Source organism: Stereum hirsutum, assembly GCF_000264905.1.
Source record: "Stereum hirsutum FP-91666 SS1 unplaced genomic scaffold STEHIscaffold_31, whole genome shotgun sequence".
Classification (NCBI taxonomy): domain Eukaryota; kingdom Fungi; phylum Basidiomycota; class Agaricomycetes; order Russulales; family Stereaceae; genus Stereum; species Stereum hirsutum.
The window spans coordinates 49214-72935 of NW_006763161.1; the positions used below are offsets into that span (position 1 = coordinate 49214).

A 23722-nucleotide genomic window follows, 5' to 3' on the forward strand; every position below is an offset into this window, starting at 1 on the left:
AGGCGATAGAGATCGTGAATTTGTTGACGTACCGACCCATGAGCACGAACGCAGTAGATGCAAAGGCTTTGAACTGAAGTCGATGTGTCTCGGTATACTCGGATCTTCCGAGGGCACTGTCCAGGTAAGAGAACGCGGCCTTGATATCCTCCGGGTGGATCGCTCGAGCTTGACTCCTGCCACGTGTGGCATTATCCCGCTTTTTTATGGTTGCAACGAACTCCTTCACCGAAGGATCACAAGCAGGATTGCCTTCCCACTCGCTGATGTAGGAGTTCCACCTCCAGTAGTCTTCGCGGCGGTTATGTACCCTGTGTGAAAGTCAGTCCGTCAATTGTGTCAAACTATGGTCAAATGAGACTACGTGCTTCGCGAAAAAATCTTTGAACGCGGCATGAATGCCCGAGGCTGTGGAATAACCATGCCCCTCTGCTTCCTCAACACCCTGACCGCATTTCAGGAAAAGGTGCAATAGAAGAACTCGCGGTGTCAGGCTGCTGATAATATTGAAAGCGTTGGAGATATCCACGCTCTCCCCGTTGTCATCGAGCATGATGCCTCCTGCATCTATCCAGGCAGTAAGCCACTCGAAACCTCGTTCAATATAGCCTGCGTAGTTGTTTGTAGTGGATGGTGACAACAGCCATTTCGTTTTCATAGCATCAACATGCGAAAAACAGACTGTCGAGGAAGACATTGTGCCAGTGATAGAGTACAATGTTCTGAGTACTTCGGGAAAGAGCGTCGTAGACACGGAAGAAAGGTAATGTGTAGTCAGTTCGAGGTGTAGTTTCCATCCCACTTTATATCCTCTCCTTCTTCCCATGCAGGATATGGATGGAATGACAAGCTCGAGTGAAAGTCTAATATGTCCTAATGGCATTGCGGTCCTGTGCCCTCTTATTGAGTACACAGAAGTTTGGCCCATGCATGAAGTCGACACAAATGAAAGGGTTGTAGGACGTACCCTGGCTGAGGCTCAGCATGTTCAGGTTGAAAACGACCCTGGAAGAACAGAGAGCAGACAGCCGTAACGGCGGTCCATCGGCCCAGATATTAAGATAGATCCAGCCCCCTCAAATTTCTCCAAATGAACTTCCGAAATGTGGACCGCAATATATCTGTCAGGTGTTGAATTCTGCGAAATAGCCTCCTTTAGAATAGAATAGAATAGAATAATACACGGCGCTTGAACGGTGCTCGAGTCTTGGCGGTCGAATTAGTATTATGGACCACAGTGGTGATCCAGCAAGACCCGGGTTGGTTGATGGCCCCTCATGAATTATAGAATGTATAAAATGACATCAGATCAGCAGCTGTGAAATGTTGTGAACATGGAGGAAACTTTTGAGAGGCGGAGGATGGAGAAGCACCGGCAGACGGCGATGTCGTCGTGCTAGCACAGAGCGAGAGGCCTTTCCACCGGTACTTGTTGGGAAGAGAGGTGGGTCGGACACAAACAATTGAGCATGATGACGAGACTTACGTCGAAGGTTGAGTACTGCCATGTATGCTCTACAAGCGGGCATGACATCTGCCACGACAACGGGACACGTCCCAGACCACGGGCTCCCTGTATACGGTCGACGACACTGATCAGGTCACCTTTCGACCTGCGTCGACACGTCGAGCACTCCAGCCATGCCCACCGGCGGACGGGCACCTGTCAGATGTCTGTCATAATAAGCTTCAATCGTCAGCGCTCGTCCAGGGCTGGTAGCGGTGGCCCCTTTGGCCTACCTTTGCTTTGTTTTTACACCTGTTTTTGTTAGTTTTTCACATTTATACGCGATCCAACACCTAAGACTGTGAATTATGTGACCTGCCAGGAAGGACTCAGCCGCGAAAGCTCAGAGATCCTGAGTTGTTCTGAACCGGATTAAATCCGGCATAGGCTGGGCTGCACAGCTCCGAGTCTCGTCGACATCTGCCATCTCATTTTTGAGCGGCGAATACTCGTTATGCTCACACCTGTTCCCAGGAAGTAGAGCGACGCGACCCAATATCTCCTGAATTGGAAGAAACTTCGACAGAATCTGTCATTTGGGCGCTAAATGTCGACTTAGCTCTCGTGAAAATAGCGCTTGGGGCAGAGTTTTTGGGCTGGACTGATCGTGAGAGGTCGAAAGGTGACCTGATCAGTGTCGTCGACCGTACTGTGTGACGTGTACGATTCACCGGTGATGGGGTCGAGAACGGGGCATCCTGTTTACAATGCTACTGGATTCGACGGCCGGTGATCAGAGAGACTGAGGCGGAACGCAGAGAGAGAGGCGCTGCGCTCGTAGCAGAGGTTCAGCGCAGAGAGAGAGAGGCGTAGCGCTCGCAGCAGAGGTTCGTGTGGGAAGGCGGTCGAGGTTGGATTGGAAAAGGCTGAGTATCTGTACATGTTTATTTGTGGCAACGGCGTCGCCATTACTAGCCTCAATCCACCGTACTCTGCTGCGACATCTGCTGCCCCGAGCTACTCGACCGCACACGACCAGGTCTTCGCAAGCAGAATGGCGCAGCGCAGAAGATCCCCTTCGAGAAAGAGTCTTGTCGTGATCTCGAAGACGCACTCGACGAGTGGCGCGAAGAGGTGTTCGAGCACGACGCTCCCGACTCGTACCTCACACCGTCATCCATCCTTCCCGACGAGGCCGTAGAGAAACTAGCGCGTCTTTCTCAGCCCATTCAGGAGGACCATATTCGAGGCTATCTGTCCCGACGCGGGCCTTTGTGGAGCCGTTATGGCAAAGATCTCACTCGAGTTCTTCTTTACGTCGATCGCATTACTGCGGTACCCAGCAATCCTACGGCACCAGCCACTCCACCCGTGAGCGAGGCGGACTCTCGCAAGCGTGTCCAAGAGCCTGCTGACGACCCGCAGGCGAAGCGACGACGTACAGCGCAAGATATCGCTGTTGTCCACGCAGAACGCCTCGATAACGACACCACACAAGCCTCAAGCGACCCTCACTCTCACTTTGAACCCGCCTCCCAAATGCACGCCCAACAATCTGCTGATCCACCTGCAGGAACAGCTATTCGTACACATTATCGGCCGCATACGACGGAGACGTCCATCATCCCACCATCGTCAACGTCTTCCTATTATCGTCCAAGCACGGCTCAGTACGCCACAGCTATCATCGATGGTGGCGATTCGCGATCTACCTCTGACAATCATCCACATGGTGTGGCACCGACTACGACTTCGTCCAATCACCACCCACCAGCTCTGCACAATGCAACACCACCGACCACTGTTCATCATCAAAATGCGCCAAACCAGCCATACCCATCTCGACATGGTTTGTCGGGACCTTGGACAGGATACCATCTACCTGCGCAAGCATCAAGCTCCGTAGCGAACGAGTCAACCGCCACCTCGCTACCTGCTCGACAGGCCCCAGCCCATCATACCCACACTGCAGCACCTGCAGTATGGACACCAGCATACGCTCAATACTATTACCAAGTGCAAGCACACGCCCAAGCGCAAGCCCACGCTCACGCGCAGTATCTGGCGTATCTGGCGCACTGTGCCGCGTCCTCAAGCCACGCCACACCGTCGAATACTACCCCCTCGAACCCACACACACCTCAAAACCAAAATTCACCAAGCGCACCTTGATGTCACATACCCAATAACTCATACATCCTTCCGCATGCCCTTCTGTTCCTTCAACCATCTCGTATCTGCCCATGCGTATCGTGTGAGCTTCGGGTCCCTGTCTTGACTTTTGGCCTTGGTTCTTGTTCTTTTTGATGTATAGTCGCATGCCTGTATATTATTCAACATGTTTAGAGCCTTGAATTTGATAGGGTGAGCGAAAGATGATGGGTTTGGCCCGGAGTCGATGAGAGACTGAGAGAGAGAATGAGACGAGAGAGCGTGTCGAGAGCCTGCCAGCGAACGCGACGCGCGAAATGAACAAGTCTTTTTTCCCACGGGGCCCTCGAGCAATCGTCACCCGAGTACTTGTGCCCAGCCGGTCTTCGACCACGGTTGCGCGGAGTTCGAAGCCCGGCTGTGTCCGAGCCTACGCCATTACCAGGTCGCGAAAGACCTTTAAGCAAGGTAACTTCGGCCGCGTCATCTCTCTTCTCGTTACCACTACCATCATCGACGGGTCTGTTGCCAAGCTCGTCGGCGACAAATTCAAGCGCATTCCAGAATATTGAGGACCTTACCCTCGTTGTGCTCAGGCCCCGAGCTCCCGTGTCCGCTCAAGAAGCCTCAGGGTCGCCTTCAAGCAAGTAAGTTGAACTATCTCATGCACTTCCTCGAGCAGGCTATGTACTCGAGCGTTATATAGTGTTAATAGTACGCTCTCGCAGCTTTACAATTATCTTTTACTGGTACGCCCGCTTTGTTGTTTATTTCAATTCGGGACCTTCCTGTTCCTATCCTCACTGCCTTCATTTCGAATTTGTCAGGAAAATCATATTTCGTTACCCGAACCATCTTAGACGACCTCTCTCGCAGATGGGCGGATCGATTCGGACATGTAGTTGGTTTCCCGTACGATGATTCCAGCACGCTCTCGAGGAATCTTTCTTTAATTGGCTGAGTCTCGGGATTCAAAACGGTAAGCCCGTCTGGTCCCCGTTTCTCAGACTCTCCCAGTTTCGTGACTTGTCAAACCCTTCTTTGTGCTCACCAAAATGTCTACTACCAAGGCTACCTCACCCATCACAGCGCCCGCTGCTCCGAATCCTGATCAATGCGCCGTTGGTAAAGACGGGGAGCTCCTCGACGCGTCCAAGATTACATGGTTCAATGACCCGGATGATGTGACGCCTATCGCTTCCTCTTCGTCCAGTCCCACCTCTGCGATGACTACATCTTCTTCCACCGCTTCTCAACCCCTCAAGAAAAAGAAGAGTCTACTCGACGTGCTCGGCAAACCGGCCCAGGTCGTTGGGGGTCAACGCCGCACGGGTCGACCAGCGAAACCTCGAGTCGCTGACCCGAACAATTCTGAGCCTGCCGAGGTTACCATTCGTACGTCCATCTTCTTTCTCTGCAACCTGTACAGTCTCATGTGCCATGTCGTCCTACAGGAAAACGCTCGTCGCGTTCGCCATCTCCGGCGCAAGGTCCCGCCAAGAAGCGCAAGCAGACGAAGACCATTTCCGCTACCACAAGACGGCGAAAGGTGTGTGATTATATTGTTTATCTATTTCTGTCTACTAATCGCGCACGAGCAGGTGCGGAATCCACCAACGCTTCGGCTCCTGGTAAGAATGGCACCAAAACCAAAGGTCCGTTTGTTTATTTTCATTCTTCGCTGACTTATGCTTATTGTTTCGATTCATAGTCGCCACCAAGACCAATGCGAACACCAAAAAAGATGTTGTAGATGGTGCACTTTCAATTTCGCTACCTCTGTTTTTCGTCGTACTTACTGACGCTTGTATCTCTGTCAGCGCCAGCGAAACCTCACCCTCGTTCAGTGAAGCGAGGCGCGATCTCATCCACCACCACCACCCTTGGTGCCTCCAGTGCTGCGACCTTAGTGGCAAATACCACTGCGCCCAAACCCGTCCACGCTACCGCCGCCTATGTCCCTGCCGACTCCAACCTCGATCATCATGAAATTCCGGACCTTGAGGATGTTTCGGATGATGAGGACGAAGCTGTAGGCGCGGGTGGGGGCGGCGACAGCGTTCAAGATGTGACGGGTGTTGAGGGTAATGAGGATATCGGTGGTGAGACTGGTACGTCGGAGGACGGTGCGTGGGAGGACGGTGCGTTGGAGGACGATGCGGACGATCTGCAGGAGGAAGATGACGATGAGAACGAAGATGAAGCCGAGGATGATGAAGCGGTTGAAGATGCCGGTAACTAGGAAATGGGTTATACGTACGAGGAGATGAAAGCGTTTGCGGAGGCGGATCGCCAGGTACGCTTCTCGCCTTCTATAGTACTCCACAAGCTTAATCTTTTTCTATGTAGGCCGGAAAGAAGCCGAAAAAGGTCGATGCTACCGAGGACATACGCACTATCTTCGTACCGGAGAAGAAGGGAGGTATGAGGTGTATGGTTTGCAAGTACGTTACCCACCCTACATGTACTGCGTTTATACTGACGAGCTTGATATAGGAAGAAAGGGGCATCGAAGTAGTTGTACAAAGGGAACAGTACAACATGTCGTACCCATATCGCCCGGTAAGTTCTTTTTTCTCCCTTCTTCGGGCATACCACATTGACTATGACTTTCTAGGAATGTTGATCATTTCGCGGTCTACAAGAGACGGTGTGAGGAACTTGGCCTGGAGGTCAAGGAGCGTGCCATACCTAAGACAATCAAACATGCTGCGTAAGTTCCTCAGTAATCCTCACCGTTGCCGTTTGTGTAATGCTAATCACTTCGTATAGCACATCCATCCAGTCGTCCCTCGACCCGCACTTGAAGCCTTCTACGAAACCGCCGCCCGTTACGCGCGATGGGCTCATCGAATATCTTGTCGAGCTCATCATCACAGACCACAAGGTAAGACGGTCACATCACCATCTACATTTGCTCGTGCTTACGATATATGTTATAGGCCTTGATGCTCCTACTCCCTGCAGGCACATCCCACCCGTGAGCCCATCCCTCAGATCCAGTACTGCATCGTGTGCGACTACGTTCACAACCACGCTGCAGATCGACGTCCGTTGAGTATCGACATCGAAGAGTGTTGAGGTGGTGGATAGGCCTAGCATTGTTAGCAGCACTTCAGTAGTTGAGCCGGTGGTAGTAAGAGAGTCATAGGGGGCGATAGTTTTGTACATATGAACGTTGTTTGATATCGCCGTAGCGTAGCATCATGTAAATAGACTGAACATGAGCATTTTGAGCATTCATGCTGGAGCCCGAATGACTGGAGATGTCTGTCTCCAGATGCTCCAGATGACGATTGTGATCCCAGACAACCTCCTAGTCGCGCATTGGTCTTTCTGGGCTCAAGCGCTTGTCTGTGACCCTGGAAGCTCTGGAGACCACCTCGACGGCCTGGTCCAGACGCGTGCGACCTTGCTGATGTAGTAACGTGCATGCGGTTTGCGGCGAGCATATTCCCATCGCGTTCTTCGAATTCCTGACTAACGACCCTCCTGCGTCAGATTGAATCAACACCAACCCAACACCATATCACTTCCATCTCCAGGGCAATCGACATGGACCTCATACACAACGGTTTGGATCATGACAAGTGAGTGTACGATCTTATTAATATTGGCATATCATGTCGAAACTAATCAGTTTTGATCATGAATGACAACCATTCAGCGACTCGAGTGGCCGCTCACAACGTTGGCTGGAGATCTTGCTCGGTAGCCCGGATTTCGAATCACCCTCACTTTATATGACTCTCACCCAAGTAAGTATTGAGGGTTTCTTTCTCCGCGTCAAAGACAGGCAGAAATGCTCATAGGCTATCTTCGTTATTTTAGGGTACTCCCAACGTCCTCAACTTCTTGTCTGCAGAGGCAAAAAAACAGAGTCAAACATGGGAGTCTCTTGTCAAAGAGAGGATCGTAGAGGCATTATGCCAAGCGGTAATCAAAAGCACCCCAGAATCATCTAAGCATTCCTATGGGCCTTCTACTCGGGAAGCGCAACTCCTCGAAGACAACGTAAGACATCGCTGTATCCCTGGCACTGCAACGTTCTAAAATCGCCCATTCTTCGACAGAAGACATCCTCTTTTTTTGGTCCACTCTCAGTCCTCGCCGAAGCCTCCCTGAAACTGCGACTTCCGTTATCTCCGTGTCAGAAAACTTTTGTGAGCACAGTGAAAGCACACTGGCATAACATCTTCCAACAGGTTAGTCTGCGACGCTTCTGACTCTAGGACATAAGGTATAAGTGCTCGCTGACCCATATATCAGATATGGGAAAAGCCACAAAATACTTTAAGGCCGGGAAGGAGTAGGGAGCGCACCACTATAGTCGGTATAGTACTCACCATGGTACGCTGTGAACCGGGATTATTAGGGTTCGTCCGTGTCAACTTCATCCTCACCCCACATTTTCTCTGACATCAAAACAGTATAATCAGCAAGCCAGAAGATCGTTCACTTTCCGTGATATCACGCATTCTGCTCAACAGCACAGAACTCCTTGATTTTACGACGTCGGTCACTTGCCTCACCGAGATACTTCGCCCCTATTTGAAACTGCCAGGCGACCTTCATGCTCAGAGAACAGTGTATCCTCCTCCAGGCCATATCTTCTCCTCGTTACTGCAGGGAATGCCCGAGGAGTCTGCAGACGCATTCGCCGACGGCTTTAGTCGTGGCCTTCGCACTCGTGGTGTGAATCAAATCATAAAGGTCTCTCGACTCCTAGGCTCGCTAATCCACGTCGCACCATCAAATCACGGGCCTTCTGCCGATCTCATCCGGGCCTTGTGTCGTTCGACCCCTTTATTCCAATCTTTGTTATCGGCTGTTGCTGAACCGAGTGGGGCAGTTGCGCAGCCGCCTGTGCTTAACGACAGACGGACACTGACAATTCCCGTCATGGAAATGATGGTCGAATTGATGCAGTCATTGAGTGCAAGGTGGATTCATGAAAGTGAAACATTCATCCGAGTGTGTCGGGATGCACACTTGTTGGATACCGTTGATGTCATTATCAAACATGGATACCTGCACCCTCAGGGTGTGTGTGAGTTATTCTTCTTGACTCTGAGCTTTTCGAACGATGTTATTGACTTAGAATGGACTCTCTCGTAAAAAAGACTACGCAAATCTGCTTCTTGATGCACTGTATCTCATCCTCAAAAAAAAACCAAGTCTCATCACACTTTTTCGTGACCAGTACCCACGCCCTTCGACCCTGGTCAGCTGCCTTAGGCTGCTTCGCAACCCACCTATGCAATCCCTCCAATCGATCAGGACACCTTCGCCTCAAAATGTACCCACTACAATCCTGGAACGATATCTCGTAATGGAGCGTCTATGTGAGGAAGCGAAAGGGTGTCAAAGACGAGGCTGCAGTCGACGATGGCACTTCCGATGTAAAGCGTGCCACTTGACATCATACTGCGGCGTGTCGTGTCAGAAACAGTATGTTTTTTTTTCCGTGTGCTTTCACATGTCCCTGACTTCTATTCATGCCTGTAGGGATTGGAAAGAACACAGACTTGTCTGTGGACTGCGCCTTAAGTGGGATGGACGAGGGACTTCTGTCCGGTTATTGCAGCTTCCATTTCGCTTTGATGTGACCTGAGTACATAGGGTTTCATCAGGGGGCAGAAACTCCCGGAGCGCGAAGACAGTGTACTTGGTTGGTAATTATATGTGTGGCACTACGGCTTGCCGCAGGAGCACCTGGCACGGAGTAAATGTCTTTTTTTGTGCTCGATACCATACTCACTGTGGTGATGCACCTTACGAAAATACTGCAACACGGAGTATATAAAATGAAACCCAACTCTTTTTTGATGTTCACGGTGCAAATAAGAACGAGGACTCGGGAGGAAGAGAGACAAGTTTGAAGAAGGGAGGTATACGACCATGCAAGCCTGTCACCTTCTGTGGCGTTCGTGTGGCGTGGCTCAGGTCCCACAGCAATTTTGTTACAGAGGCGTTTAGACTCGAGATAAAATGCTCCAAGATGAAAACCGACCTACGACCCCTTCGTCGCCGTCACGGGAATTCTACGCTTTTTGACTCCTTCAAACTCCAATGTAGTATGTTTGTCGCGTGTGGCCCTGATCCCACGAGACCGAGTCTCGCCCCTCTCCATGCGCAATCTACGAAGCCCCGTTTCAATGAGCGTCCAAGTTAGGTTCTTCTGGTTGGGGCCCTCCCCGGCCAGTGTGCGTTCGAAAACGGCTTCGTCGCCGTTGTACTGGGATTTGAAATCGTCGTAGATGAGTCGTATAGTGTTCAACTTCTTCAGCTCTGCAGTCGTGAGGGTATCCCCGTATTTCTTCTGCCATAAGCGCAACGGCGCAATGACTCCCAGAGCCTCGCTTTGACCATGTTCCCAAGCCTTAAAGGTCTCTTTCCAGTCTGTCAATCGTCCTAACGTCCCACGGCCCACGGTAGGACCACCTGACAAAGTGGAAGGCAACGAAGTCGTTGGGGATGTGGCAACCATAGATAGAGAGAATTGGGTGTTGGAAAGTGAAGAGTTGATTGGAGATATGTCGATTTGGCTTTCAGAAGAAGCCGGTGTTGCCACGCAAGACGGAGCTACCAGGTTGGTAAGGAGCAGAGTGGTTGGAGTCGGATGGTGGCCGGTAAGTGTTGGAGAGCTGGCGGAAGACTTGGCCGGCGAATGATCATTTAACCCAACAGACTCGGGACATGAGTTAGCGAGTCCCCTAGGTCGCACCGTTTGACCGGGAGATTCGGGACAAAAAAGAGTTGGCAAAGGGCGCACACTATCTTGGGGGTCTTTGAGAGGTAAGGAAACGATATTAGATGAACCTAACCGTGATTATTGAGTAAGAATCTTAGAATGTATCTGGAGCGTAGGAAGGACCGAGAACGTACTGTTGCCAGGCATCGCCAGATCACTGGATTGAGACTCAAGATCTTCACGCCTATGATCAGGGAGAATCGGAGCGGAACCTACGGAGGTACAATTAGAATACCGTAATGGACACAGCACGGAACAAATACCAAGTGATTGCGATGGTAAGGTCGGTGAGCCTTGAGGCGGTTCAAGTTCATTTTTTGGGTGATCTAATCTGTCAATGCCTACAGATGGAGAGACAGAAGGCTCGATGTCCATCAACTCGTCTGAATAACATACAACTTTAATCAGCCCGTTTACGTTTGCTTCAGATCGTAACCGTTTACCTTCTACTGCGGTCTGCGGGTATGACGAAGATTGTACTCCCATCACCTCACAACCTCCTTGCACTGAGAAGTTTTCAAGGAATCGAAGAATGGAGATACAGTAAATAGTACTCACGAGTAACCGAAAGCTTTTCCACCATCGCCACGAGCCGGCTGATTTCTGTCTCCAGCGTGTGCAGTTTTCCGTCACTGACGCTTGCGCTTGGATGGTCTTGAGCCTGCGGACGTGACAACGATTTCAATCCTCCAAAGGTTGCTTGACGATCCACACGTCTACTTGGCATAAAAACATCGCAAAACCCATCCTCAGCATCACTTAGTTGATTCAACAGGTATCGTATGATTGTCTCCACCTGGCGAGTGTCAGAAGATTATTAGCTTTGAAGAATGGAGCTGGGAATGAGATACAATCTGATTTACCCGTTCGGAATCAGACCATCCTCCCCACCATTTGATTGCTTTGAGGCTTAGACACACAGGTGCATGCATGAAATAATATTGTGCCGCACCCCGGCGAAAACCATGTGAACTGAGCTGCGCATCTAGTTTTCCTCGACTGAAGCCCGATGCTTTGAAGATAGGAGCGAAGATAACCTTCCACGTATAAAAGTTTGCTGAAGTCGACACTTCGATGTTGGCCTTCGATACCAAAGGAAAGACGAGATCGGTGTCGTTGAGAGCGCGACCGCGACGGATTTCCAAATGTTTTATCCACGCGTTGAGATGAGTATACGCGTCGAGTTCAGGTTGGGATACATTTTGAGGTATATACATATCTCGGGCTGTCAAATAGACCACAACTAGTAAGCATCAGCATGGGAAAATCCTCAGAGTGAATACTCACCGCTTTCAGGGTCTTTCTCCGTCTTTTTTCGGTGCAAACGATGATGATGAAACGGGGTTCCATCGATTGAGTCTTTCTCTTCGGAGAAACCGCCTCGGACCATAGTGGCTACGTCATCCCATCTAACCATCATTTCCATGGTGAGACACACAGAGTGAGCTATACTTGTTGAAATCAAAGAACGTGCTAACATACCGGCCCATGAGTCGAAAGGCGGTAGTTGAAAATCCCTTAAAAAAAAGGCGTTCGGTCTCGGTATACTCGGACATTCCAGCTTCGCTGTCTAGGTATTCGAATGCGGCCTTCAGATCTGAGGGAAAGATTGCCTGAGCCCGATTTTTATCACGTGTACGAAGATCTCGCTTTTTGATGGACTCGACGAATTCTCGTATGGAGGAATCGCACATAGGGTTTCCTTCCCACTTTTTGGTGTAGGTATTCAATCGCCAATAATCCTCATAACGACCGTGAACCCTGTGATGAACGTAGTAGTGAGCCGATAGCAACTCTGATTTTGGAACCTGACGAACTTTGCAAAGTAGTCCTTAAACGCTGCATGAACTCCTGAAGCTGTTGCGTAGCCAAGTCCCTGGGCTTCCTCGACACCTTGCCCACACTTGTGGAATAGATATATCAACAACACTCGGGGTGTTAGATCACTGATGTCGTCGAGGGCGTCGGCTACGGGCAAGTCCAGTCCATCTTCGTCCTTGAGTGAATTCCCTGCCTTCTGCCACATCTGTAGCCATGCCTTACCCCTCTTCACGTATTGTTTGTAATTATCGGTGGTGCTTTGGGCTAGCAGCCATTGTTCCCTTGTGGCTGCAACACCAGCGAGGCACGCGTCTCCGGAAACGAACGTTTTTGAGGTCTTTTTCGAATTTTTAGGGCGACCTCTGGGAGCGCGTGTAGACAGCTTGGAGGAAGTCATTTGATCAAACAAAGAGTGAGATAGTGAGGCTGCCTGGCGACAAAAACAAGGGTAAGTATGAAGGTTTTCCTAGGACTTTAATCACAGCGTTATTTTTTCCGGAGACTATTATACTCCATTAAGCTCCATCGGAGGCCGACGTACTCGATCGTATGGCAATCTACGTAAACGGACGCGATTCAACTCCGTTCGACGCGAATCTACTCGGATCTTTTCGAATATATTCGAACAGACTCCAATGGAGGTGAAAAGACGAAAATCTCGCGTCCATGGCGCGCATCGCAATCGAAAGCCCTGCGTGGACTCGTATCTAGCTTCTTAGGAGACTTTGAGCGCGCTCACGTTCTATCGAGCTTCAGTTTTACGAAGTTCAATCTATTATTTTCTTCTTTAACGAAGTTTTAAAAAGGGGCCCTCGGAAAAGAGCCTAACGGAGCAGGACAGACGGCAATGGAATAATGCAGTCCATTCCATTCCGTTACACTACATCTAAGTCCAATAAATCACAAAATCGAGAGGTGTATCGGATGTCAAAAAGACTCGATTACACGCGAATCAACACTTACCAACCCGATTCGACGCGATTGGAGTTCAACCGAGGCCAATCAGATAGAACATTATCTACTATTGCACGAGATTGCCGTGTGTCTGTGGCTAATTTCCTCGATTGGACTCCAATACAGACAACCAGACTTCATTGAGGCCCCAAAATACAGGAAAAACATACTTGAGTTCAGTTTAAACCACAATAGGCAAGACACGATCACCCAGAGCAAACACGAAAGACGGGAGGAGGGAGACTGAGGGAGAGAACAAGAGCGGTGCCAGTGCGCTCCAGTGAAAGTCGAACATCACCACGTGACGTCTTCGTCTGTATCTCGTAGGCTCTGTTACAACCCTTACGTTATCGCTTCGAAGATGCTGGTTCTCGGTATCTCGCCTCCTTGACACAATCTGGAACGCAACTATATCTGGAGCACTGCTACTTGGTCTTGCTCAAGTTGCACCAGACTGTGTACCGGCAATGTAATGTTAGACGGCAATAGCATAGCAGTGGATTGTAATTTAGGATGAGCTCCCCGCTAGACTAGCCTTGCGGTCGAACCCATCTCATGCAATAATGTCAATAACTGCTTATGATCTCGTTCAATTCAATCAATTGTACACTGGGCACTCTGAGAGACCCTGAGCTGCCTGAAGCGCCCTGACACGAGCTCACCACGTCTTCGGCCCCGACTCAGGGCGCGTCAAAGCCTGTCAGCGTTTCCGAAGAGTTCTGATGAAGAATTCAAGATACAAGTATTGAACCCTTAGGGACCACTCACGGGACGGCGGGTGGTTGGGAGATCGAACGCCGCCGTTGCCGGAGTTGATCTCATGAGGGAGGTTGAAACTGGTCGGAGCCAGTGTTATCGTCTCCAAACCTCAAACGATGAAGAACAGCTCTGGGATCGTTAGTAGAGCTTGGTGGGGTTGAAGTTAGAACGGAGATGGGTGGCAAGGAGAAGGATGATTGATGGTATTGTTTGGGGGATCCAGGGGCTTGCACGGGAGCGATTGGTATCTTGTTGCCGGTAGCGGCTTGACGGTACGCACCAGAAGGATAGGCTAAGGCGGGTTGTGGTACGTCAATGGAAGAAGAGTGGTGGTATCCGTAAGGCCCAGTGTAGACCGAGGAAGGCGGACCAGGGTAAGGCAAGTAGCTAGGGCCTCGGCTATTCGGCCGGATATGCGCGTGACTCTCTGGTCCCCCGTCAGCAGGATGAGCAGGCGAAGGGGGATAAGGGTGGCTCGGTTGAGTTGCTGTGTAAGAGGTCGATCGTCGCATGTACTTAGACAAATGAGATGCTGACCGCACGTCGATTAAGACAGGAGGTTGGTCGAGGGGCGGTGAGTAGACAGTCCACCCGCTAGAAACATCTGTATCGGTTGCAAATAGATGTTGATTCTGGGCTACACGTCGTGTCCGGCGGCGACTGGTTCCACCTGGAACGACCTGACCGTAGCCAGCTTGGTCTGGTCTTAGACATGTGTCCGGAAATGTGGGTCTGTAAATGGGCATCAAGTCGAGTTCGAGACGATCAAAGAAAGAACGCACCCGAAAAGGGGAACTAAATCAAAGCGAATGGCGAAAGCCACGCTATCATGAGTACAGTCAAAACATGTTGCCGTTCGGAGATACATCAAAGCCCAACATACCGACGAGACAGTCGAAGTGCGAACTGTGAACGTAAGGGTCAGCCTCGTGCAAACAATATGAATAGAGTGTGCTCGCACCTCATAAGGTATCCAGGTTCCCTGGATCTTTAGATAACCTCCTCTTATTCTTCGAATTTGACAGGCTAACTCAGGCTGGGACTCGATCATCTTGATGATGTCCGCTGAAATCGATCCACGGTTTGATACACGAGTGGAATTATAGAATAACAGCATGAATGAACTGTAACGGGCAGGGTTCGGAGGTCTTAACCATGACATGAACTGACCTTTGCGGTTTCCAAGAGCTGAGACAGATGTAGGTGATGAGCTGTGTACGCGTACCAGAGGAGATGAGATGAGGCTCACCTTTCCAGATACCTGTCCAAAGAATATAACCATCATCCGCATCCATCATGATCCACTGATCTCTCAAGGAATATTCGTACACGGGTCTAGGACCGCATCAGCGTCGGAGAGATTTGCAACGCTAAGAATAATCACACTCACATGTACCCTCGAGAATCATTACTGGTGATATAGCGGTTTTGAGTGATATAGTGGTGAGTGCTCGCGAATGGCCGAAAGGGAGGGCCGTCAAGCGAGTCAAGAATAGGTAGGTGATCCTTCTCAGCGGAAAGCAAACGGAAGTATCAGCAAAGCGAAGGCACGCCACAACGAAGCGCAAGAAAGAAGAGGAACGGAACCTACTTGCATACCGGAGGTCTTGGCGTCGAGGATGTGGGGAACAAAAAGAGAGTATGAAAACGCGTCGTCGTCCGGAGTCGGTCGCCGTTACGATTCCATGAGTTTACGAATGGATCGTGTATAATTGATTTCTTTGCTTCTTTCTTTTCGGCATGCGACAAGCAGACTTCACACGGTCTTGCGTGGCGCGTGCTGTTGGGCCACTTTCGCGTTGGCTTTCGCCTTCACCATGCTTCACGTTTGCTTCGCTTCTTTGACCTGCTTTGTTCCATGTACTCTCATCTACTTTTTGTCTTCTCGTCTCTCGCTACGCATCTGTTTCTTCTTTCTCATTGTGCACGTCATCAAGCCTCTCCACTCCGTGCACTTCAACCCGGTCGACGAGCGTGCGAAGAGTCCTCCGGAAAGCTCAAGAGTGTCACCTAGTGTATGACCGTCGAGCTCTGTGTCCCTAATAAGATTGAAGAGCAGGAGAGCTGGCTCGACTGTCACGTTGAACAGTTTGCTGCTCATGGTACACGTTGACAGCGGGTACGTTCACACCCGGTACGCTCCTCTTCATCTCATTTCTTCTTTTTCCTTTTCTTTTTGTTTCGTTCCGTTTCGGTCCATTCTCAGCCCTTGCTACAATAATGTGCCCCAATCTTAAAGGGATCGACCTCAAGCACTACGGCCCACCAACTCCTCCGGTACGACGGTCATGGCGCCGATGTCTTTCGTCGCACCTGTGCAGCACATTGGGAACGGGGCGGGGAGTGTGACGAGGTTCATAGTCTGGGATGGGTCAAAGAATGTCGTCTCCATTTCGAGGTCAGCTTCCAGATAGTGTTTATGTACTATTGAGTGGGGGACGAACAGGGAGCAAAGAATTGAAACAAATATGCCATGTATAATTGAGATAGCAGAACAAAGCAAGCGATTAGCGGTTTAGCATTATCTGCCTTCAACCGAAGAGCGACGAACGATGATCGGGAGATGAACGGCAACCGAGTAACAAATGGCAACACAACAAGTGCATGAACACGAAATGTATGGACCAAAGTAGAAGAGAAATAGGTTTTCAACCTTTTCATGAGACGAAGAGAAAAATCGAGAACGATGCTCAGATAAACAGACAGCAAAATACTACCACGGCAGCAAAACCGAGCTGTCCACTCCCAAGGGGCTCGTCAAGTACACAGCCTGCTTCCATACAGAATATGGAGGTGGGCTGTGTCGTCGACGAATTCCTCGGGCAAAGAAGACCGGATCTAGTGCCACGATATAGACATGTATGTGACACGTCGAAGCATACTCTAACCACCCTCGGTTCCCCGCGCATCCTTCCCTGCTCGGAAGCTCGCCCAAAACATGCAGAAATTTGTAGGAATGCTTACTGGTCCAGCGCATGTGGCACAAGAGCCACACATTGTCGTGATACCTCTTGTGCTGCACATAGGCTATGTGGTTTTTGTATAGACCATCGCATTGAGTTCAACATTTTTATGGTACGAAGCCCTAATGCGATGGTCGACACAAAAACAACAGTCTATAAGGACACCTGTACATGCAAGCAATAATGCAGAGGACTGCAGACATCCCGTCGAGGTCCGGAGCGGGAAAGGGCGCGCGGGGCACCGAGGGTGGTTGAGCACCAACGATGTGAATGTTAGGTTCCTGTTTACTAAGTTGAGTAAAGTCCGATAATAGAAAAAGGGCGGGAGTACACTTACGGCCAGCCCAGCCCAAATTGTGAAAGGCCTGTCTCGCGGCGGCTTCCTTTGCCAACTGCTTACTCTTGCCAGTACCGTACCCTTTCTGAAACCCGTCGACTAGATTGCATTCATTAGGAAGGGACAGACACATAGCGGCCAGAGCAGAACCAGACTGGACGGGGAAGGGAAGCGCCGTTGCCTGTATACTACCTTCACCATCAGACAATTTCGAGCCCATGTACACACAAAGAGATGAACATACATATGCAGCAACGGCACTCCGCTTCCCCGTCCGATTTGGTTCTGATCTGTGCTATAATACCGTCCAAATCACCCACCTAAACAGTTGACAGTCCACGCAGGCGCGTGCGATGGTCCTGTCGATTGAGCTTGCCACTCTATCGCGTGCTTTCTCTGGGCGGCAAGCTGATTGAATGCAGGGAGGAAGGCGGCCGTGGGTTGCACTGGGTTGCACTGGAAATAAGTCGGGGAGGCCTGAACGTAGTGTCCGTTTGACATCGGCGGTGCCATTGAAATCGGCGGAGGCGGCTGTGGCGGCGGCGGAGGGGGTGTTGAGAAGGGGGGCTCGATATGCCTAAGCTTCGGAGAGGGAGAAGGCTCAATTTTCATGCGCTTCATGTTGTTCAGCAGTCTAATGTTTCGAGATTGTTGTCCCGGCTGTGTGGGTAGCCCCGGTGCGACGTCCTCGAAATTGTCGTCTACGAGCTTGCCAATCCAATTTAGCACTACCGGAAGGCCACGTTGCAAATACACCGCGCCGACATAACTATGAAAGAGGAGGAGCGTCTCCTACGAAGTTTTATCAGTTACGGTAAGCAGATGAAGAAGGAACCGTCACAACTTTAGGTTCCGTGAGCGAGTCGCGAGCATCAGGCGAACAGCGCATCTTGTCTCGCATCTTGTACGCAATGATCCAGTCGTCAATTTTGGAGTCTGAAAGGGTGTCACCGATTTGAGTCTGAGAAGACATATTCCAGATAGTATTGAATTGATTATGAGCAGAGATACATGGAGGCACCGTAAAGTGCAAGCAAAAAGTTATACCTCCAAAGTCCACGCATTGAGGATCGGTCGTTGACTGAACAAGGCAGATGTCACAGCCAGCGCGAGAACTTTCTGTCCGACACACGCGAGCCTCAAACTATCACCAAAGTCCTCGTTTGGAGGCGCTCCAGCAAACCGCACCGATCTGTGCGTGAAAACGTCCAACATCATATCGCCCTGAGACCCGGTTGGCTTCATTCCAGTGAAGATAGAGTACAAAACTTCTTACATGGATTTCTGGTAGAGTAGGCATTTGGTACGCCGAAGATACGTCAGAGCTCATGCTTGAAGCTGCGTCTGAATCGAGTCTTTGACGTTTGACCGAGAGAGAGTTGGTAGCGGGCGTTTGGGACGCAAACTGCATCGAGAAGGACACTCGCAAGGGGACGGGGGAGGAAGAGCACAGTGCGTCACAAAGGACGTGGAATTCGTAGAGCTAGCAATAAAACAATAGCTATTGCATTCTTCAGTTTTCCGTATCGATGCGGGATCCCTATGACACGCACCACGATCGTTGCCTGTTCTCGGCACTCGCGACTGAGACAAGGAACGTTGTTTGTTTTATGACACTCTGAATCAGGTTCGGGCTCGCGCAGAGACCCAATAAGAGATGGCAATTCCGCGAATACTAGACTGAGAGAACTGCGCGAGGCTGACTCTAATTCAGAAGATGAGAGTGTCAAGGACAGACGAGGTAGACGAACAGTCAGCTGCAGACAGCTCGAATTTTGATCGTCCTCTTTCCATACGGCGCCACCGGAATTCCACGATGGCAGTGCCACATCCAGTAATTGTTGTGGCGCAGGATGGGACGGTGATGAGACACCACTCAGCTGTGTACATACTAATTCAGCAGTTACAATGGGTCCGGAACACGACAAGAAAAGATGCGGTAACAATAAGGTACAAGAGACTACATTATTTACGTTCATAAGTTACAGTCCACCAGAGTTCGCGAGTTCCCGCCGTTTCTGCTGCTGTAAAAGCCCGCGCAGTGACTGAACTGTCTTCGTATGCCTTGGGTGGGCCTCCATTGCTTAGATCGCGTGGGATATAGTAGAAGGTCGGTCAGTCAAATTGTAGGGAGGGTAAGAATCTTTGATCAAAACCTACCTCTTCGGCCCAGCGGCGTGGATGGGGCAGTCCTTCAGTAGGTGGAACTCACGACCGCCAACAGCACACCCTTCCTTCAAAGGGCCATTCTTTGCTTTCTTGGGGTGATTGGGTTCATCAGCGGTACTCGGCGCCACAGGATACTTTATACCAGCCAGGCCTGCGCTCGAAGATGATGACACGTTCGGTGTAGCGGAAGGCAACTTAGACGCCGTTGAAGGTTTATTTCCGTTCAGAGCGTTCAGCGTCGACTGTTTAGAAACCGTTGGCTTCGAAGGCGTGGTTTTCGAGACGGGAGTCATCTGAGACTTCAAGGCATTGACTGAAGATAACAACGGCTGTGGGCGGCCGGCAGCGGAAGAGCTTGACGCAGCAACATTCGACACGGTTCCATTGACTCCCTTCTGTACCGGTGCGCTAGCGCTAAGCGCGGGCTTTGGTATGGAGGGCTTCACGGAGAGGTCGATTTGGAATCTACTCATGAAACTCAGCGCTGGACGTGCGGCAGCTGAAGACGAAGAACTGACATCGGGAGCAGAGACACGCTTCCCGGGAGCTGATCTGGAAATCGACACGGCAGGTGCTAAGGTGGTTGAGCGCTAGGACATGGACGCAGCATTGATGTTTCATTGGCCTGTTTGACGGAAACTGTCGCCGGCGGTGGCTTCTCGACGAGGTGAAGGGGTTGGCCGTCTATGAGGTGAAGCTCTCCATGGTCTCTGAGAACGGTTCCAATAAGAGTGATGGCCTCCCGCTAGAAAGAAACATCAATAAGGGAACACGGACGCAGGAAGGAGGGATATAGCTTCTCTTCGATGGGTTCGTTGTCCGCCCTCGTTAACAAAGCTAGTCGATATGCAGCCAAGTTCTCTGGATTGTCCATCATGTTGCAAGGCCCGCAATGAATGCTATTGCATATACTGCAGAAGCATCCGAGCCTTGAACTACTGGGTGAGGGCTTGATGCATCAGTCGACGGCCGTGCCGCCTTCTTCGTCCTTGGAATGAATTTGTCGACCACGCCCGAATCAGTCGTATCGCCATCGGAAATCGCAGATGCCACAGAGCGCTTAAAGCCCTCTGACTCGTCAGATATTGTCGACTTCGACTGTTTGCGCTTCTGACCGTTAGTCTTCTTCTTGGGTGTGTCCCCAAGGTCGATAGATTGCTGAACATAACAAATGTTAGTGAAACCCGTGACGGTTTTAGACGATGATGAGAAAGCTTACCTGAGACTTCACGGCCATTGCGGCTGTATGACGAGCGGGGCGATCACCAATGGCGAGGTCCATGGCTTGCAGCTTAGCGCGTTCGTCTTCGATGCGTTTGAGGGTTTGGGCCCACAAGTCTGCTTGTTCAGTATCGGCCTCCTCATCCGCCATCTCTTCCAGACCATCCTTATCAGAAGCCCAGACCTTCGCGAACGAGAAGGTCATAGCCGATGAAACCTGCTCCTCCTGAGTGATTTCTCTCTCGGTCTTGGTGATCAGGTCATCGGGTCATTTTCATAATCTATACATATAATTCAGCATGAGACGAGAAAGGTTCTAGAAGTCATGTAGTCGTACACGTTATGTCTTTGGCTCCCTCCCCTTCTTCGAAAAGAGCTCGAGCACTGTGGGTTAAGATGGAAGAGACGTCTTCGCCGGTTTCCTTGTCGTCCATCTTCTGCACAATAACGTGGTCGAGTATGAGCTTTTTCTTGCCGTTCTGAACGATTCGCTCTGTTATGACATGTCAGAAAGAAGAAGGGAGTGGAAAGTACAGAGAACAGCTTACCTTCAGCTGTGTCCTTGGCCATCAACTTGAAGACGAGACATGGTTTCGTTTGTCCGTATCGATGAGACCGTGCGATAGCCTGGAGGTGACACGGTTAGAAATCAAACTCAGAATGCAGTACAACCATGGCTCGTACTTGAAGATCCTGTGGACATGTTTAGCTTCATAAAGAGGGTCTAAAAGAAAAGTTACAGACCTGATGGGGGTTGAAATCTGGATCGAAGATGATTACAGCATCCGCACTCCAGAGATTGATTCTGACACCACCAGCTCGTGTAGAGAGGAGGTAGATAAATACATCAGAGTTCGGACGGTTGAGCTCGTCCATGCTCTTCTGGCGATCGGCCTGCTTCGTATTCCCGTCCTGAGATGATATTCATGCCTATTAGCATCTGAAGGCCCAAGACTTAGATATGAACCAACCAGTCGAAGGTACTTGAACCCTTCCCCATTTATGAAGTCTTCGATGATGTCCAAAGCAATGACGAACTGTGTACAATACACATTAGATGTAGGATAAAGAGTAGTGACCAGGATAGTTGTATACTTGACTGAACAAGAGCACCCGATGGCCACGCGCCTTCAGCTTCGGCAAGAGGACCTCCAGCAGACGAAGTTTGGCACTAGCAGCGATTAAACGCTTATGTGTCCCCTGCTGGCTTAGTCCTCTGGGTTCGATATCAGGGGAGAGAAGGTAGGGATGCTGAATACACCTAAACAAGTCAAGAATTTGGTCAAAATGAAGAGACAAAGTCGGGGCATGAGCTTACTTTCGTAACTCCATGAGAATGTTCGTTATGTTCGACTTGTTTGATGCTCCCTTAACAGATTGTCCGAGCGAACGCGTTAAACTGGTGAGGAGGGTGACATTTTTGCCTAGATAGACTATGAGCACAGGAAAGAAAAGGTTGCCTGGGATATGATCGTACTGAGGACGGATTTGTACAGCTCTTTCTGTAAAGGAGTGAGGGACAACGGGACGATGACATCGTTCTGGGAGAATAGACAGGTGTTTTCAGTTGAGCCACAGCGTCGTCGATTGGACATTATATACCTTAGGCGGCAGCTTCAACACTTCGGCCTTGACCCGTCTCAGGAAATACGGACCTAACCTCTCATGTAGGGCCTTCACCGATTCTTCGTTTAGGTTTTCTTGATCATATTCCTTCTCGAGCGCAGCAAGATCATTCCATTGGTCTGGGTCGAGGAAGTTCATGAGATTGAACAGTTCACGCATGTTGTTGTTCAGAGGAGTCTGGGACCTCGGAGATCAAGAAATAAGCAAAATGCGACAGGTAAAGCGAGCGTACCCCTGTCATGATTATGCGATGGATAGTGTTGAGCTCATTCAACTTCTTGAAAAGGAGACTGCCGTCGTTTTTGACTGCAAGATGCAACGAAGTCAGCATTTTTCCTCAGTTAACTAGAGCATGTTTGAACTAAGGCCGCTGGCCCTCATCTATGATCAAGGTTTCCCATCGATCAACGTTCTTGAAGACCGACGTAAAGTCCTTGGAGCCGCTCACGTTGTCATACGTGGTGACGAGGACATGGAGCGTGAGACTGGAAGTACCAGCAGTCGGCTGCGAGTGTCGCAACTCGTACCGTTTGATGATTTCACGACTCTTCGCTTCGCCATAAAAAAGGAACCACCCAGACTCCTCGAAAACCTTTGACGTACCTCCTTAGATGAGATATATCCCTGAGATCCTCATCGCACACTCATCCATCACCAGCACAGTACAAAGAAAAAACGGGAACAAAAAACCACCCATGGCAATCTCACACGAAGATGCCAGCTGTTTACGAAATCGTAGACCGCTCGCGAATAACGATGTTCAATCGAGGAGGGAAGTAGCCCCACAGCGACGCTTCTGCCGAAGGCGATCCCTCTGTGGCTCCCTCAAATCAACGTAGCGGATGCCAGATGCGATGATCTAAAGTTAATCATGCTGATAATATGAGATCAGCTCGTCCCTCTGCTGTTGAGAGCGTACCTGCATTTTCCTCAGCTAGATAGAAGTGACTTCATCCACTTTCTGGGGTTCATCCTTGAGCTCAGAGGTACGTCTGCCCCACAGCAGTGAAACGTCGTGGACGGACTGAATAACTAAGCGAGGCCGACAGGTGACCTGATCAGGCTCGTCAATCGTATGGGGGTGAAAGCCCATTCATCTGCTCAGACGGTAGGAAAGGCGAGTGCCGCGCAACGGAGCCTGAGCCGTTCGCTCTCGTTGAAAGGTGAAAGGGTAAGAGTTTAACGCAAGAAAAAAGGAAATGGAATCAATGACTCAAGGGGCGGCCCTGATCTTGCTTAATCGAGAACCTTTTGGTCAAACTCGATGATGCAATGGTGAAATATCACTCCCTCCAATGTTATTCGTGAAACCTCAGGCTCTAGCGTAGCTGGTTCTAATGAGTCATCAGCATGTCGACACGGCGTAATTTAGACAGACTATGAAGCACTAAGTACCTGAATGTCACGACGTGCTCGTCGTCTCCAAAGTGGCACTTGAATACAGCAGAACCTTTCAATACTGCGCCCTGCATGAAGGTATGTCAGCAGGCTCCGAGAAACATCAACAAAGACGGAGGTAT

The 23722-nt window shown here is 50.2% G+C and overlaps 8 protein-coding genes across 8 annotated transcripts; 2 read left to right on the forward strand and 6 right to left on the reverse strand.

Annotated features, from left to right (window-relative positions):
* Positions 1 to 1506: 1506 nt before the first annotated feature.
* Positions 1507 to 3619, forward strand: STEHIDRAFT_116772 (uncharacterized protein; the record flags this gene model as incomplete). The annotated part of the gene is made up of 2 exons (XM_007311705.1): positions 1507 to 1575; positions 2423 to 3619. The coding sequence occupies 2 exons, from the start codon at positions 1507 to 1509 to the stop codon at positions 3617 to 3619; spliced, it is 1266 nt and encodes a 421-aa protein (XP_007311767.1).
* Positions 3620 to 4653: 1034 nt separating this feature from the next.
* STEHIDRAFT_116773 (uncharacterized protein) lies at positions 4654 to 9212 on the forward strand (the record flags this gene model as incomplete). The annotated part of the gene is made up of 19 exons (XM_007311706.1): positions 4654 to 4993; positions 5028 to 5147; positions 5200 to 5253; positions 5310 to 5354; positions 5419 to 5819; positions 5841 to 5894; positions 5948 to 6042; positions 6216 to 6311; positions 6371 to 6485; positions 6541 to 6578; positions 6815 to 6950; positions 7100 to 7188; positions 7266 to 7356; positions 7430 to 7612; positions 7753 to 7803; positions 7868 to 7948; positions 8228 to 8572; positions 8700 to 9049; positions 9107 to 9212. 19 exons carry the CDS (start codon positions 4654 to 4656, stop codon positions 9210 to 9212), a joined length of 2790 nt encoding a protein of 929 aa, XP_007311768.1.
* A 399-nt stretch (positions 9213 to 9611) lies between these two features.
* On the reverse strand, positions 9612 to 12570 carry STEHIDRAFT_163974 (uncharacterized protein; the record flags this gene model as incomplete). The annotated part of the gene is made up of 9 exons (XM_007311707.1): positions 9612 to 10420; positions 10487 to 10564; positions 10616 to 10735; positions 10796 to 10858; positions 10911 to 11148; positions 11216 to 11577; positions 11640 to 11761; positions 11835 to 12113; positions 12170 to 12570. The coding sequence occupies 9 exons, from the start codon at positions 12568 to 12570 to the stop codon at positions 9612 to 9614; spliced, it is 2472 nt and encodes an 823-aa protein (XP_007311769.1).
* A 2097-nt stretch (positions 12571 to 14667) lies between these two features.
* On the reverse strand, positions 14668 to 15362 carry STEHIDRAFT_24585 (DNA-binding domain of Mlu1-box binding protein MBP1; the record flags this gene model as incomplete). Its single annotated transcript, XM_007311687.1, has 6 exons — positions 14668 to 14710; positions 14770 to 14792; positions 14848 to 14951; positions 15057 to 15074; positions 15136 to 15221; positions 15277 to 15362. Coding segments are annotated over 6 exons (360 nt in total), but the record flags the coding sequence as incomplete, so codon positions are not given.
* A 1831-nt stretch (positions 15363 to 17193) lies between these two features.
* STEHIDRAFT_28098 (uncharacterized protein) lies at positions 17194 to 18407 on the reverse strand (the record flags this gene model as incomplete). Its single annotated transcript, XM_007311688.1, has 4 exons — positions 17194 to 17285; positions 17507 to 17978; positions 18031 to 18147; positions 18234 to 18407. Coding segments are annotated over 4 exons (855 nt in total), but the record flags the coding sequence as incomplete, so codon positions are not given.
* Positions 18408 to 19342: 935 nt separating this feature from the next.
* On the reverse strand, positions 19343 to 20781 carry STEHIDRAFT_163977 (uncharacterized protein; the record flags this gene model as incomplete). Its single annotated transcript, XM_007311708.1, has 4 exons — positions 19343 to 19945; positions 19996 to 20100; positions 20268 to 20513; positions 20575 to 20781. The coding sequence occupies 4 exons, from the start codon at positions 20779 to 20781 to the stop codon at positions 19343 to 19345; spliced, it is 1161 nt and encodes a 386-aa protein (XP_007311770.1).
* Positions 20782 to 21010: 229 nt separating this feature from the next.
* On the reverse strand, positions 21011 to 21419 carry STEHIDRAFT_39318 (uncharacterized protein; the record flags this gene model as incomplete). The annotated part of the gene is made up of 3 exons (XM_007311690.1): positions 21011 to 21069; positions 21125 to 21203; positions 21321 to 21419. Coding segments are annotated over 3 exons (237 nt in total), but the record flags the coding sequence as incomplete, so codon positions are not given.
* A 125-nt stretch (positions 21420 to 21544) lies between these two features.
* STEHIDRAFT_33996 (uncharacterized protein) lies at positions 21545 to 22767 on the reverse strand (the record flags this gene model as incomplete). Its single annotated transcript, XM_007311689.1, has 7 exons — positions 21545 to 21613; positions 21672 to 21837; positions 21895 to 22000; positions 22054 to 22117; positions 22179 to 22379; positions 22435 to 22492; positions 22565 to 22767. Coding segments are annotated over 7 exons (867 nt in total), but the record flags the coding sequence as incomplete, so codon positions are not given.
* Between the last annotated feature and the right edge of the window lie 955 nt (positions 22768 to 23722).